The sequence below is a fragment of the Myxine glutinosa genome, chromosome 12 (genome assembly GCF_964187855.1).
Source record: "Myxine glutinosa chromosome 12, kmMyxGlut1.1, whole genome shotgun sequence".
Lineage (NCBI taxonomy): Eukaryota > Metazoa > Chordata > Myxini > Myxiniformes > Myxinidae > Myxine > Myxine glutinosa.
This window is the reverse complement of record NC_136272.1, coordinates 58896740-58912924: the sequence shown is the minus strand read 5'-3', so window position 1 is coordinate 58912924 and position 16185 is coordinate 58896740. Positions and strand designations below refer to the sequence as shown.

Here is a 16185-nt window from a genome sequence, read left to right as displayed (position 1 = left end):
GTCTTTAAAACAGCTGTTCACCACCATCTCTTATCTTCCCCCATCCAAAACCTTGATCTTTTCTACCCCCGCTAATTCACCCCAGATCCACCTTGTTTGAAATTCCAACTTCTTTCCTGGAAGTCCTGGCAGTGTCCATATGTTTTATACCTCTCCCACCGCCCCCTTCCCATGCCCCCCCCCGCAAAGCCCTCGCCCTCTCTCAGATCTCTCGATGTCTCAATGTCTCTCGGTCCCTGCTCTCAAATGTTGTGTTTGTGTCCTTCCCCCTCTCTCCCCATCTTGTCTACCGCTCCCGATGTTATATGTTTTATGTGTCGGTTTGTCTTTTTGTGTGATTAATGTTCGCTCTTTCACGAGCCTCGATCTTGTATACAAAAAAAAAAAAAAAAAAAAAAAAAGGTTGTTGTGGTTAAAGGGGTATAAGCGCTCCTGGTAACCACGACACCGGAAACGCGATCGTGAACCGGAAGAAAGGAGGAAGACAAGGGCTGGAGAGAAAAGCGGCCATCTTCTTCGACCAGTGGACGTGGGTCAAGTCGCCTTTTACCTGCGGCAGAACGCTGAGTTGGAAAAGCCCGTCTGGCGCGAGGAGTTACCTGCGCGGGGTAATTACCTGTTACGTGTCCGGTTGCCGGGGGTTCCTGGAAGGAACCAAATGTCCGGCACAGTTTGCCTCAACGTCTACGAGAACGAGTACGGGGGCGCCTGGGGCCTCGCGCGCTTGGCGAGCCGTTCACAGCCCAGAGGCCGCGATCACGGGCTCCGACCTCGGTGGCTTGCCGAGAAGGGGTCCGCTGCAGCAGCTGCTCCCGTTACGGGACGTGCCCGTTTGGAGCACGTCAGGAAGAGGTCTGTTCAACCGCTCGCGTGCGGAGATCGAGCTACTGGGGCGCAGGGTCGGCGCGAACATCGCCATCCTAGTCGACCTTGTTCGGCCATTGACTTGAGATCGCGATTCGCCGGCGCGAATCGACCTTCACCTGGGTCGGGAGGGGCCCAGAGACATTGTGAGAGACATTGACCATTGAGGGTGCCGTAAGTAGGGGGCAAGGTGGGAATATATAAGATGGCCATCTTAGAAGTATTGTAGGAATGCATATGGAGGGTTGAAGTATTGTGTTGTTGATGATGCTACTCAGGGGTGAATATATTGTTGATTGATCCGGATCCTTGGTGTGGTTTCCTTATTGATTTGGATTGTTTCCTTCGTTGGTCCACTGGAGGGTTTACTTGGTATTGATTGGGTTACAAAAGCGTATAAATCATATATCTTTCTGGCGGGGTTCCTCTCAAGGTCCGGGGGTCACCGAAACCAGGTGGTCACAGGGAGGACCACGTAACAGAATTGGGGGCTCGTCCAGGATCTAAAATTGTATAAAATAATAAAATAATATTTTTATTAATTATAATTAATTAATTAATTATTAATTGATAAAAGTATAAGATTCCGTGAATTTAGTCTGGTAAATTTTTGGGAAATTGTGGTAAAGTCTTGGGGGAAGGTTAACAGGTGTTAACGATAGTCACCATGGTGTTTGTTGCACAGAACTTTGCGGTAACCCCTTGTGAGGCACAGTTCCGAGCGTTACTAAAATCGGACCTCTTGAAATTGGCCAAACATTTTAACTTGGAGGTCCGAACTAATTTGAGGAAGGCAGAGTTGAAGACCGCGGTGATACAATCTATGGTGGGATTAGGAACATGGGACGAGTTAGCCTGGGAGTGGCTACCCGAAGAACCAGAAGACGTTGAGCTCCGGAAACTGGAGTTGCAATTGCGGAGCCAGGAACGGATCAAAGAAGAAGAAAGGAAAGCAGAAAAGGAAAGATCAGAAGAAGAAAGGAAAGCAGAAAAGGAAAGATCAGAAGAAGAAAGGAAAGCAGAAAAGGAAAGATCAGAGGAGGAAAGGAAAGCAGAAGAGAGGAGAGAAGAGAAACAAGCAGAGGAAAGGAGAGTGGAACGAGAACTCCAGGAAAGGTTAGAAGGGAGAAAAGCAGAGGAGAGGAGAGCTGCAAGGGAACTCGAAGCAGAGGAGAGAAAAGCCGAAAGGGAGTTAAAGGAACGTGACATGGCGCTTCAGCAAGAAATTAAATTCAAGGAGCTGGATTTAATGAGAGAACGGGGAGAGGTACCACCCTTGCTGACTGGGCCGACACCGAGCCAGAACACCTGGGATGTGGGCAGACATGTGAGGCTGGTTCCACCCTTCAGTGAAAAGGAAGTCGCTAAATTTTTTCCACACTTTGAGAAAGTGGCTCGACAGTTAAACTGGCCGGAGGAGTCCTGGACCATACTAGTGCAAAGTGTGCTGGTGGGTAAAGCTGAAGATATTTATTCGGTGCTACCAATGGACCAATGTGCAGATTATGAGGTATTGAAGAAGCACATTCTCAAAGCCTATGAGTTGGTTCCTGAAGCTTACCGGCAAAAATTCAGGAATGCCAGGAAGAGGGAGAGTGAGACCCATGTGGAGTTTGCCAGAGTGAAAGAAAACATGTTTGATCGGTGGTGTGAGTCAAAAGGAGTCGGGAAAGACTTCGAAGCATTGCGTGACTTGATCCTGGTGGAGGAATTTCAACAGTGTGTCCACGAGGACATCAAAGTGTACCTGCAGGAAAAGAAAGTACCAAAGTTGTGGGACGCAGCCACCATGGCAGATGATTATGCCTTAACACACCGGATAGGGGTCCACAAACCTAACTCCTCGCCTAGACTTCAGCAGGGGAGTTATGGAACACCCGGTGCGGAGAACGACAATACATGGCGGCGGCCTCGAGGTGATTATGGGGACAACTCTGATACCCCAACTGCTCGAAATCAGGGGGCTACGGGCCCAAGACAAACTTATATTCCAGGGGGCCAGAGGCAGACCACGAGTTTTTCCTCCGGGCCTACTTGTGCTTTTTGTAAGAAACCTGGACATGTGATGTCCCAATGTTATGCCCTGAAAAAGGAAAATCAGGAGTGGAGTTCGACTAGTTCGACTCCAAATGCAATGGCCATTGTGAGAAATCGCCATCAAAAGGGTTACCAACCATTTATTTCAGAGGGGTTTGTGTCACTGGATGGAGCCTCGACTAACCGGAGACCGGTTAGGATATTGAGGGACACAGGAGCACATCAATCTTTAATGCTTGAAGGCATTTTGCCATGGTCCGAGGAGACGGCAACGGGGGATAGTGTTCGTTTACAGGGGATCGGTGGCGGTGTTAGTGCTCCACTTCATGTCATCCATTTGGAGTCCGATTTGGTGTCAGGACCGGTCACCGTCGGTTTACAAGCCACGCTTCCTGTAGAGGGTGTATCTGTGGTTATCGGGAATGATTTGGCCGGGGGTCAAGTTTATGGTAACCCGAGGGTTGGTAAAGAGCCGATCAGGGAAAATAACACCACACCAGCTCGGGATGGCGACAAAAGTACCAAGTTATTTGTAGGGGGACTGAACTTCAAAACAGAGGAAGAAGTTCTGACCTCTGTCTTTAACAGATATGGGCCGCTGGTGGAAGTGCGGTTGGTAAGAGACAGGGAAACGCAACAGTCAAGAGGGTTCGGCTTTGTCACGTTTGCAAGCACAAAAGACGCCAGAGAGGCAGAGAAGAATTGGAATGGCAAGGATTTGGAGGGTCGGACCATAACAGTAGGGAAGGCATTTCGTAGGCGTTGAGAGGTCTACAGGAGAGGACAACTGGGCGGTAGTTTTGGTGGTGGCCGCAATCAATATTATTATGGAGGCTCCCAGAGTTACGGCAGCTCCCGAAGGAAGGATTGTCAAAGTAGTGGCCGAGAAGGAGACCGCTATTCATGTGACTACAGTGACGAGCGGTCTCACCATAATTATTAGGGAAGTTCGGAAAAGTTGAAGCACTGAATGCGGCGGAGCCGCCGAGCCAAGATTCCTACACGGATTAACCGTGAACGCCACGTTCCTAAAGGCATCCATGTAGTGAACTTTCATGCACGGACTAAGCGTGAACTCCACGTTCCTCAAGGCGTCCATGTAGTGAACTTTCCTGCACGGACTAACTGTGAACTCCACGTTCCTAAAGGCGTCCATGTCGTGAATACTCGGCTTGGCCTCCCGGAAAAAGTGCTATCGAGTTGCTTAACTTTGGATCTTTGATCAACCCCTTAACCTTCATTCACAAGAAACTGACAGTCAAAGTCAGAGGGTCATGAGATGGAGTTTGGCTTCGCAGGAGTCCAATGGGAAATTGAACATGTAAAGGGCAGGGACAATGTCATTGCTGGTGCTTTGTCCAGAGTGAATTACCTTTGAAAATCTCTGGGGGTTTTGTGAAATTTTGTTGCTTTATTTTTGAGATGTGATAATTGTTGCCCGGGGGAACTGATGATTTGGGGTGTGAGTTATCTTGTTTGTTTATCAAAGTTGGCCTGCAAAGAAAGTTTTCACGGTGTTCAAACTTTCTTTCTTGAAGGGGGGGAGTGTTATGAATTCTGGGTTTATGGGAATGGCTATTCAGGTCATTTCTTATTAATGTTTATTCTATTAAAGGTTGTTGTGGTTAAAGGGGTATAAGCGCTCCTGGTAACCACGAGACCGGAAACGGGACCGTGAACCAGAAGAAAAGAGGAAGACAAGGTCTGGAGAGAAAAGCGGCCATCTTCTTCGACCGAAAAGCGGCCATCTTCTTCGACCAGCGGACGCGGGTCAAGTCGCCTTTTACCTGCGGCAGAACGCTGAGTTGGAAAAGCCCGTCTGGCGCGAGGAGTTACCTGCGCGGGGTAATTACCTGTTACGTGTCCGGTTGCCGGGGGTTCCTGGAAGGAACCAAACGTCCGGCACAGTTCGCCTCAACGTCTACGAGAACGAGTACGGGGGCGCCTGGGGCCTCGCGCGCTTGGCGAGCCGTTCACAGCCCAGAGGCCGCGATCACGGGCTCCGACCTCGGTGGCTTGCCGAGAAGGGGTCCGCTGCAGCAGCTGCTCCCGTTACGGGACGTGCCCGTTTGGAGCACGTCAGGAAGAGGTCTGTTCAACCGCCCGCGTGCGGAGATCGAGCTACTGGGGTGCAGGGTCGGCGCGAACATCGCCATCCTAGTCGACCTTGTTCGGCCATTGACTTGAGATCGCGATTCGCTGACGCGAATCGACCTTCACCTGGGTCGGGAGGGGCCCAGAGACATTGTGAGAGACATTGACCATTGAGGGTGCCGTAAGTAGGGGGCAAGGTGGGAATATATAAGATGGCCATCTTAGAAGTATTGTAGGAATGCATATGGAGGGTTGAAGTATTGTGTTGTTGATGATTCTACTCAGGGGTGAATATATTGTTGATTGATCTGGATCCTTGGTGTGGTTTCCTTATTGATTTGGATTGTTTCCTTCGTTGGTCCATTGGAGGGTTTACTTGGTATTGATTGCGTTACGAAAGCGTATAAATCATATATCTTTCTGGCGGGGTTCCTCTCAAGGTCCGGGGGTCACCGAGACCAGGTGGTCACAGGGAGGACCACGTAACACCATGACTATACCTCTTTAAACAGTCGCTTATCCTGTTTAACACAAAACTGAGGAAATCTGACATGATTGTGACATTATCTGACATTATTGAGCCGCAGGCCTAGATCTGCTGTAATCCATATGACATATGACCCTTCCCGCCGCTCCTGTATGGAATCGGTGTACTAGTTCTTTTAAACTGGGAAATTACCTGAGCTTGCATTTGCTTCTTCTGAAAGATTTATGCAGATGAGGATATAAATTATCGGTTCCCTGCTCACTTCCACTCATTTGTTCCTTTATCCTCCTGCCTGTGGAAGCAACTTCCTCTTGTCTATTAGATTTCATTGATCCCTTCTGGGTTTCAAAATGGATGCTCATTGTTGCAATCTTTTCTACCATCATTAACCCTTCTGAAGCTTACTCTTCTTTTTCAAGTTATTGTGTATTCTCTTCCTCATCTTTCCGTTTATTTGTTCAATTGCACTTTCATCTTGGGTTTTCCCCTTTAATCCAATTCCCTGCCTTGTTGTGCACGAGTTCCAGAATCCAGAATTCTTCCCCTCATTCAATCTTCCTTCAAGTGTCCCTTGTTGTGTCTCCTGAAATGTTGTATTCCATATTCTCGCACTTCCATGAGCCTTGACTTTGTAAACAAAAGTGTACATTTCAACAATGAGTAGGTCGAGCAATTGTAATCTTTGAGATTTCACGAATATTTAACTTTGAAGTAAGCACTTTGAAGGAAATGCAGGAGATGCTGCCCGTTTGTCAAGGTTTTCCGTGTGTGCAGGTAAAGGGTCAATCAGATGGAGATATTAAATGAGTGATTTAAAGCTGTAATGTGCTCTTCACATATGTTCCTAAACATGAAATGAAAACACGTACTGACACATTTGATTGTCCTCTATCGGCAGCTGGTCCTTCGTGTTAAAATGTGAAATTATTCAGAAGATACGTTACAAAGAAGCACAAGTGATGAAAAAGCAGGTAAAAGCAGGTACCAGCAGGTTCATGAGAAGGAGCGGCATCACGAGCATGAATATAATGAGGATGATGAAGACAAGCTCAGTGTATGCCAGCTCATTATTTAGATGTGGCACCAGAAAGTTATCCTCGTAGTTCATTTCTCCAAGCATCATGACAAACACTTGCATGATCGCCAGGGGAGTGGACCCAAATTGTGTCTGTGAGTCAAAATAGCACGAGTACATGTTACAAACCCATCTCCCAATGGCACGGTAAAAGGGCTCACAACAACAATTCACCATGTCGTTTTGCACAGGTAGCCAAGACAAGAAAAACACCCACTTTTTCTCGGAGAAGAGTGTGGAAGGCAAGGCCAAAGGCGATGAAAAGGAAGCAGAAGAGGAGCATAATGTGGAAGAGAGTCTTCAATATTTCCAACAACATCACAACGTACATTCCACCATATTCAAACCTGAAAGGGAACGCGCAATTCATGAGAGTTTGGCAGATAAGTAAATACGTTTTATTTGAGTTATTTCATCTTGAATATTCTTTTAATCCCGACTGGATTTCAGTCTTCATCAATTCTATGAATCCTCACCAGTATCAACCTACATCTGGAAAAGGAGAAGTACAAACAGTGACACACACACACACACACACTCACAACATTTACCAGTACATCACTCACACCATTTACCAGTACATCACTCACAACATTTACCAGTACATCACTCACAACATTTACCAGTACATCACTCACACCATTTACCAGTACATCACTCACAACATTTACCAGTACATCACTCACACCATTTACCAGTACATCACTCACACCATTTACCAGTACATCACTCACACCATTTACCAGTACATCACTCACACCATTTACCAGTACATCACTCACACCATTTACCAGTACATCACTCACACCATTTACCAGTACATCACTCACACCATTTACCAGTACATCACTCACACCATTTACCAGTACATCACTCACACCATTTACCAGTACATCACTCACACCATTTACCAGTACATCACTCACAACATTTACCAGTACATCACTCACACCATTTACCAGTACATCACTCACACCATTTACCAGTACATCACTCACAACATTTACCAGTACATCACTCACAACATTTACCAGTACATCACTCACACCATTTACCAGTACATCACTCACAACATTTACCAGTACATCACTCACACCATTTACCAGTACATCACTCACACCATTTACCAGTACATCACTCACACCATTTACCAGTACATCACTCACACCATTTACCAGTACATCACTCACACCATTTACCAGTACATCACTCACACCATTTACCAGTACATCACTCACACCATTTACCAGTACATCACTCACACCATTTACCAGTACATCACTCACACCATTTACCAGTACATCACTCACACCATTTACCAGTACATCACTCACACCATTTACCAGTACATCACTCACACCATTTACCAGTACATCACTCACACCATTTACCAGTACATCACTCACACCATTTACCAGTACATCACTCACACCATTTACCAGTACATCACTCACACCATTTACCAGTACATCACTCACAACATTTACCAGTACATCACTCACAACATTTACCAGTACATCACTCACAACATTTACCAGTACATCACTCACAACATTTACCAGTACATCACTCACAACATTTACCAGTAGATGTACAACACATGCAAAGAGTGCATCAAACTGCACATCCCACCCTCACCCCCACCCCCAACCCCACCCCCAATCAAACACCGAACCCCACCCCCACCCCCAATCCCACACCAAACCCCACCCCCACCCCCAATCCCACACCAAACCCCACCCCCAATCCCACACCAAACCCCACCCCCACCCCCACACCCAATCAAACACCGAACCCCACCCCCACCCCCAATCCCACACCAAACCCCACTCCCACCCCCAATCCCACACCAAACCCCACCCCCACCCCCAATCCCACACCAAACCCCACCCCCACCCCCAATCCCACACCAAACCCCACCCCCACCCCCAATCCCACCCCCAATCCCACACCAAACCCCACCCCCACCCCCAACCCCACCCCCACACCCAATCAAACACCGAACCCCACCCCCACCCCCAATCCCACTCCCACCCCCAATCCCACACCAAACCCCACCCCCACCCCCAATCCCACACCAAACCCCACCCCCACCCCCAATCCCACACCAAACCCCACTCCCACCCCAACCTACATGCAAAACAGGAAAACGACCGTTGAACAATCTGGAGGCTCTTGGGGAGGGTATGTATACATAACAACCCGTATGCATAAGTACAACACCAACTCCCAATAATTTAAAACAAACAGGAAGCAGCAGGAATCCAATGATGATTGACAATGCCTCATTCTGATTGCCAAAAGACGTGCTCAGGCTGAGGCATATGACCAGAAGTGAGTTACAAAACCGTCGATAAAACACCCCTCTATCCTTACAAGCCTCCCAGTCCCTGGCACTGAAAAGCATCCCCATAGCATGATGCTGCCACCACCATGCTTCACAGTGATGTCAGATGGATGAACAACTGCGCTCGGTTTCTGCCAGATGCAGCGCTTTCCATTCAGGCCGAGGAGTTCAATTTTCGTCTCATCAAACCACAGAATATTTTGCCTCATGCTCTGAGTTTTTCACCTGCACTTTTGCAAACTCCAGGTGTGCTGTCATGTGCCTTTTACTCGGGAGTGGTGTCTGTCTGGCCACTCCCCCATAAAGCCTCGATTTGTGAAGTACTGCAGAGACTGTTGTCTTTCTGGCAAGTTCTCCCATCTCAGCCAAGGACCTCTGTAGTTCTGTCAGAGTGGTCATTGGGTTGTTAGTCACCTCCCTGACCAAGGTCCTTCTTTCCCGGTTGCTCAGTTTGGTCGGACGGCCAGCTCTAGGAAGAGTCTGTGTAGTTCCATATTCATTCCATTTCCTAATGATGCAGGAAACTTTCTGTTTCCTGTGCTCTTGGGAATTTTCAACACTCTAGAAATTGTTTTATAGCCTTCCCCAGATCGATGCCTCCTCACAATTCCATCTCGGAGTTCAACGGACTGTTCTTTGTCAGTTTCTGCTCTGACATTCACTGTCAACTGTGGGACCTTATGTAGAAAGGTGTGTTTCTTTCTAAATCATGTGTAATCCATTAAATTGGTCACAGGTGGACTCCAATCAAGTTGCAGAGACATTTCAAGGATGACAAAAGGAAATTGGAAGCACCTGAGCTCAATTTGGAGTGTCATAGCAAAGGGGTTGAATACTTAATGACTCAAGTTATTTCTGCTTTTTATTTTTAATAGATTTGTAAACATTTCTAAAGCAAAATTCCACTTTGACATTATGGGGTATTATGTGCAGACTAGTGACAAAAAAAAAACTCAATCTAATACATTTTAAATGCAGGCTGAAACACAACAAAATGAGAAAAAGTCAGGGGGCGTGAATACTTTCTGAAGGCGCTGCAATATAGGATTCCGTGAAAATTCCACGTAATGTAAATGTGACCTCAAGTCCTCAACTCACCCCTCCCCCTCTCACAAACCAAAAGTCATAAACCTCCCCCTCCTAATCCTAAGGTGTCAATCCTCTCCCCACTCCAAGCCTTCAAACCCCCTCTCCACCTGTCACGATTACCTGTCCAACTCACAATCCCATGAGATATGTGGAAAATATATGTGACAATAAACAATGTAAAACCAATTATCTGCTTCCTGATGCATGCTTACACATCGTTAAAAGTAAGTAATGACATGGGTGTAAGCCCTACTTGAGAGATTGCCACATAGTTATTTGGGTGGTGTATAAGTTAACAGACCACTGACTACACCACTGACATCGATCTTCACAAGGTCCATGTTCCCCAGACGCATGTTGGCTCAAAATCCTGTTAACTGTCGCTTTGGTAGTTTTACAATTAGAGGAAAACTTATAGTGAGGGTATGGCGATTGTGAATATGACAGCTCTGAGATGTATATTTGACTTCGCAAAGCAGTAAGCACCAACATAGCGCCCATGGTATAGAAATTGTGGGTGGAGTTAGGTAAAATATCCAACCAAAGGGTTGGAACGAAATGACATATACACACACACACGCGTGTATATATATATATATATATATATATATATATATATATATATATATATATATATATACACACACACACGTGAAAAAGTAAATACACCCCATGTAAAGTTTTGACTTTTTCAACATATTTCAACATACAGTTATTTGATCTTCATTTCAACAATATTGATAGATAAAGGTGATATAATATAACAAATATCATGAAACATTTACATTTTGTAGTCCATTGTATAATTTAAATAAACATAAATGCAAATTTCGCATGTGGAAAAAGCAAGTACACCCTTGGCTCTAATAGGTGGTATTGCCCCCTTTGGCAGAAACAACCTCAAGTAGGCGTTTCTTATAACTGTCTACCAGTCTCTGACATCAACTGGGAGAAATTTTTGCCCACTCCTCCATGCAGAATTCTTTCAGCTGCGCGTTGTTTGAGGGGTTTCTTGCATGCACAGCTCGTTTCAAATCCCCCCACAACATCTCGATGGGATTTAGATCCGGGCTTTGACTTGGCCATTCCAGAACCCTCCATTTCTTTCTTTTCAGCCATTCCTTGGTGGATTACTGGTATGTTTAGGGTCATTGTCATGTTGCAAGGTCCACCTTCGGTTGAGCTTCAACTTTCCGACAGATGGCCTCACATTATCTTCAAGCACCCTCTGGTACAATGAAGAATTCATAGTGGATTCTATGATGGTGAGCTGCCCAGGCCCTGATGCAGCAAAGCTGCCCGAAACCATAATATTTCCACCACCATGCTTTACAGTTGGTATCAGGTTCTTGTGGTCAAATGCTGTCTTTGGTTTTCGCCAAACATGTCTTCTGGTACTGTTGCAAAATAGCTCTACCTTTGACTCATCTGTCCAGAGCACATTGTTCCAGAACTGCTGGTCTTTGCCTAGGTGTTCATTGGCGAACTTTAGTCTTTCCCTGATGTTCTTTCAGCATCTTGCGGTCCTCCTGGCACACCTCCCATGTAGATCAAATTTGTGCAGCCTCTTTCTAATGGTAGACTCGTGCACTCTGACATCAACAGTGGCAAGAGCTACCTGTAGGTCCCATGATGACATTCTGGGGTTCTTAGAGACATCTTTCAGCATCTTGTGGTCTGCTCTCGGGCTGAACTTGCTGGGGCGGCCTGGCCTGAACAAGTTGGCAGTTGTTTGGAATCTTCTCCACTTGTAGATGATCTTCCGGACAGTCGATTGATTTCCAATTGTTTGGAGATCTTTTAAAATCCCTTCCCAGACTCGCAGGCATCTATAACCTTCTTTCTGAAGGCCTCAGAGAGCTCTTTTGATCTAGGCATGGTGACGCCGCACACTTAAACAACAAAGAGCAAACCAAACTAAATGTCTGAGGTTTAAATAAGACAGGTTCCTCCAAGATCCTCTCTAACGATGTTCTAATCATTTGCACCTGAGCTGGTGCACCTGATTCTAATTTTAGGTATTTGAAGTAGTGATAAATGTAGGGGTGTATTTACTTTTTCCACATGCAAAATTTGCATTTCTGTTTATTTAAATTATACAATGGACTACAAAATGTAAATGTTTCATGATATTTGTTATATTATATCACCTCTATCTATCAATATTGTTGAAATGAAGATCAAATAGCTGTATGTTGAAATATGTTGAAAAAGTCAAAACTTTACATGGGGTGTACTTACTTTTTCACGTGACTATATATATATATATATACACACACACGTACACACACACGTACACACACACGTACACACACACACACACACACACACACACACACACACACACACACACACACACACACACACACCAAGAAGCACAAGTAAGTTAATCTCACATAAATTTCTGTCATGCCTGCAAGCCCTGCATACTAATCAATATACACAGGAATTACAGGGACATTGTTGCTTATTCTTCCATCAATTTTTTTTGATTCGACGTTTACACGGTATTAACATTTCCTAAGAGTGCACAGTTTTTTGAATATACATTCGATAAATTTACTTCCAACACAGACAGTTTTACCACGTCTTTCAGTCTCAGAATTCAAATTGAAGCACACGCACTCGTGCTCTCAACTTTCATGCACCTGAAGTTTTACCTTCGGATATACAGGAGGAGATTGAACCAGCCGAGGAAGATGGATATAGCACCAAAGTTCCATGTGAATTCTGAACTAAAGTTTGAGAATGTTGGGATCACAAAAAGGATTGTTGACACATAAAGTATCCACTCAATCAGGTTGCTTGGATCCATGAAGTACTTTTTTTTCTGCAAAGAAAAATGCAAGACATGAATTCAAAGAACGATTGTTACAAGATCTATAAAAAATAAATGTAGTTATAGCGCACCACTTGGGGCTCAGGGAGGCATCTTACTATAATTCACCAAATGTCCGTCTGTCCGTTCGAAGGTACCGCAAAAACGGCTCAACCGATCGCAACGATATTTTGGGTGGGTATTCCTGGGACCCCTGGGAGTAAAATAGGCTATATTGTTTTTCCAATTTTTCCAAGTTTTCCAATTTTTCCAAACACAATGGAATAATATTTACCGATATGAACAGTGATGTGGCTTTTGTTGAAATTCTACAAATACTGTTTATTCTACGTACCAGTAGAGAGTAGATCGACTCCTGACGAACTCTTCTGATATAAACGTGCGGCTCCGAAGTAACACAGCAGCATGTGCAAAGCGACTGAGAAACAGGTGTAGCGGCCGCTTCCGTGTTCCAGATTCGGTGCGCACTCTTCACACATAAACGTGCGACTGAGAAAGACGTGTAGCGGCCGCTTCCGTTTTGCAGAATTCAATCTTTTTTCAAAATGGGCGCCATGTACTGTTTAGATTTTGATGATTTGCCTGTGGTATGATTCAACGGATGTTTATATGAATCGTTTAAAATTTTAAAAAGCCTTCAATTTCTGATATTTTGCCTTTTCATTTGGGCTTCCCAATTGAAGCCCCGCCCATAGGACGGGTACCGTTGCTAGTTTATATAATTGTGTTTGAGTACGTTAAACTGCCACCTGGCAGAGTAAGTCGATTGTTACATTTGACGCTGGGGAGGCAGCGTAAGTAGTAGAGAAATGGGGGTTCTAAAACACACCTAATTTTACATGTAAGTGAATGGAGAAAATGCAGTGGAACTTATGGACCACCCACCCAAAAACCCAAAAACATCCGTCTATTTCTCCCTTTCCCATCTAAGCCATTAACAAAGGTTAAATCCTCAATACACCCCCACACCCTTTGTTGATTCTGACACACCCATATTTTCTTTGAATTAATATAGAGAGCTAACAAATAATTGAGCGCAAATATCTGATCCATTGCATTGTACAGCATATTATGACTCGGATGGAACAAATGAGGACTATGCAGGCAAGGTGGAGGGAGAATTGTAGTGTCAGTCCAATTTGACCCTGGAAACGTATGGATTGGACAAGAAAGGATTGGGGTCGAGGTAGAGCTGACGTCATCCCAATTGGAATTAACGCAACTTCGAAATCGTTTGGTTCCACATGTTTCAATAACAAATGCGATGGGCCGTCGGCCGGAAGAGATAGGGCCGATGATCGCTAGATTAAAACAACACTGGACAGGTGAATCCATATTCGCCAATGGGGGAACTAACACTAAGTTGGCAAATCAGAAAGGGTATTGCTGGGCGACTCAGCGTACGCTTGGAGTGTAGCACACGATACAGGAGCTATATGGAAAATGCGCGGATTCCTCATCTCAGCCGGCACTCCGGTAAAGAACGGTGAGCTCATAGCGGAACTGCTGGAAGCTGCAGAGCTTCCAGCAGAAATAGCCATTATTAAGTGTAAAGCGCACACCAAGGCGACAGATGACATCACAAAAGGAAATGCGAGGGCTGACATGGCAGCTAAATATGCAGCTGGACTTCCAGCAATATATCAGATGCTTCAACGACTACAGAAGGTATCTGTAGAGATCCCCACGATGGAGGATGTTATTGCTCTTCAGGAAGCAGCGACTAGAGAGGAACAAGCAGCATGGACAAAAGCCGGCTGTGAAAAGTTGACAGACACCGGACTATGGGTGCAAAAGGGCAAGATGATAGCCCCAAACGGCCTACTGCCTTGGCTTGCCCGTCTGGCACATGGGCATGGCCATACGAGCAAAGGGGGGATGGTAAGTACAGTGTGTAGGACATGGTATGCCCCAGGATTTACGATGGTGGCGGAGCGGCTCTGCCGCAGGTGCAGGATATGCCAGGTATCCAACGTTGGTAGGGGTCCGCCCCAAATAAAGGAGGGGGCTCATCCAGCCCCCTGGGAGCAGGGGGTACACCTCCACCTCGATTTTGTAGAAATGCCAGTTTGTAATAAATTGCACTACATATTAGTGATAGTGGATATGTTCACAAAATGGGTGGAAGCATTTGCGTGCAGGAACTGTGACGCAACTACTACGGTGGTGAAGCTGCTATTGAACGAATATATTTGTAGGTATGGTATAGCATATAAAATTGATAGGAGGACATTTCCCTGCAGACATTAACAAAGACTTGTGTAAAGCACTGCAGATCAACCAACGATTCCACTGCGCATATCACCCGCAATCGGCGGGAACAGTGGAGCGTCAGAATGGCATCTTGAAAAATAAAATCAGCAAAATATGCGAGGAGACAGGCCTTAAATGGCCTGAAGCAATTGCTTTGGCGCTTATGAGTATGAGGTCAATGACGAATAGAAAGGCGAGGTTATCCCCACACGAGATCCTCAAGGGTCGTCCCATGAGAGTGCCTGTGATGGCACCACTTGATTTGGCAAAGATGGATTTGCATTTCATGGATGGCGCTATATTGGATTTCTGTAAGGTTGTAACGAAGGTTGCAAAGAGTTTTCACGCAGGTGAAGGCAGCGATGCCCGAGCCCGCGACAGAGCAGTGCCACCCCTTTCAGCCAGGTGACCTGGTACTGGTGAAGAACTGGAGGCGAACCACAGCGTTGCAGCCCAGGTGGACTGGACCGCATCAAGTACTTCTTGTATCGCATACAGCGGTCAAGGTCGAAGGTAAGCCGTCGTGGGTACACGCCACACATTATAAGATATTTCGATCACAAGGAGACGACAATGCAGAAATTACTCAGCCTCCAGGGGGTGATGGTGCTGGCTCATCTGGCCCATCAGAGCAGTGAGCTTCATAGAAAAGTATTGTATGTGGGCGGTGAGCTCAGGCAAGAGCGCTGGTATAACGACAGCAAGCTCGTTGAAGAGCGCCTGTATAAAAACGGTATGCTCACAATGGAAGTGCTGTACAACAATGGCAAGCATATTCGGATGGTGCAGGAGGAATACGAGCAGGTAGAGGAGCACGAACATCAGCGGAACACATATTGGCAGGTATCGAGACAGGTAGCGGCTGCCATTAATAAGTCTAATTGCTGGGCATGCACACCAGTCCCACTGTCAAGAAAAGGAATTAACATGAGGGCAATTCCTCTCCCTATGACTCAGATTTGTTGGAAGAACAAGAACGGCATGAGTAGGTATTCCCTTGGAGATAACACCCTTAGTGGGGATTCTTGCTTGGAGATTAAGACAACGAGAGGAGCAGCCTTTAAAGAGGAGGAGGAAATATGCCCGGTGTTGAAAGAGGG

General features: G+C 45.8%; 1 protein-coding gene across 1 annotated transcript in view; it reads right to left on the bottom strand.

The window, feature by feature from the left end:
* Positions 1 to 16185, bottom strand: part of TRPA1 (transient receptor potential cation channel subfamily A member 1) — a 405999-nt gene that overhangs the window by 61041 nt on the left and 328773 nt on the right. Inside the window, exons 23-25 of the mRNA XM_078766842.1 lie at positions 12654 to 12823; positions 6775 to 6904; positions 6468 to 6650 (exon numbers count right to left, since the gene is read on the bottom strand). Of these exons, the coding sequence (XP_078622968.1) occupies positions 6468 to 6650; positions 6775 to 6904; positions 12654 to 12823 (483 nt within the window). The remainder of the gene's footprint in view (positions 1 to 6467; positions 6651 to 6774; positions 6905 to 12653; positions 12824 to 16185) is intronic.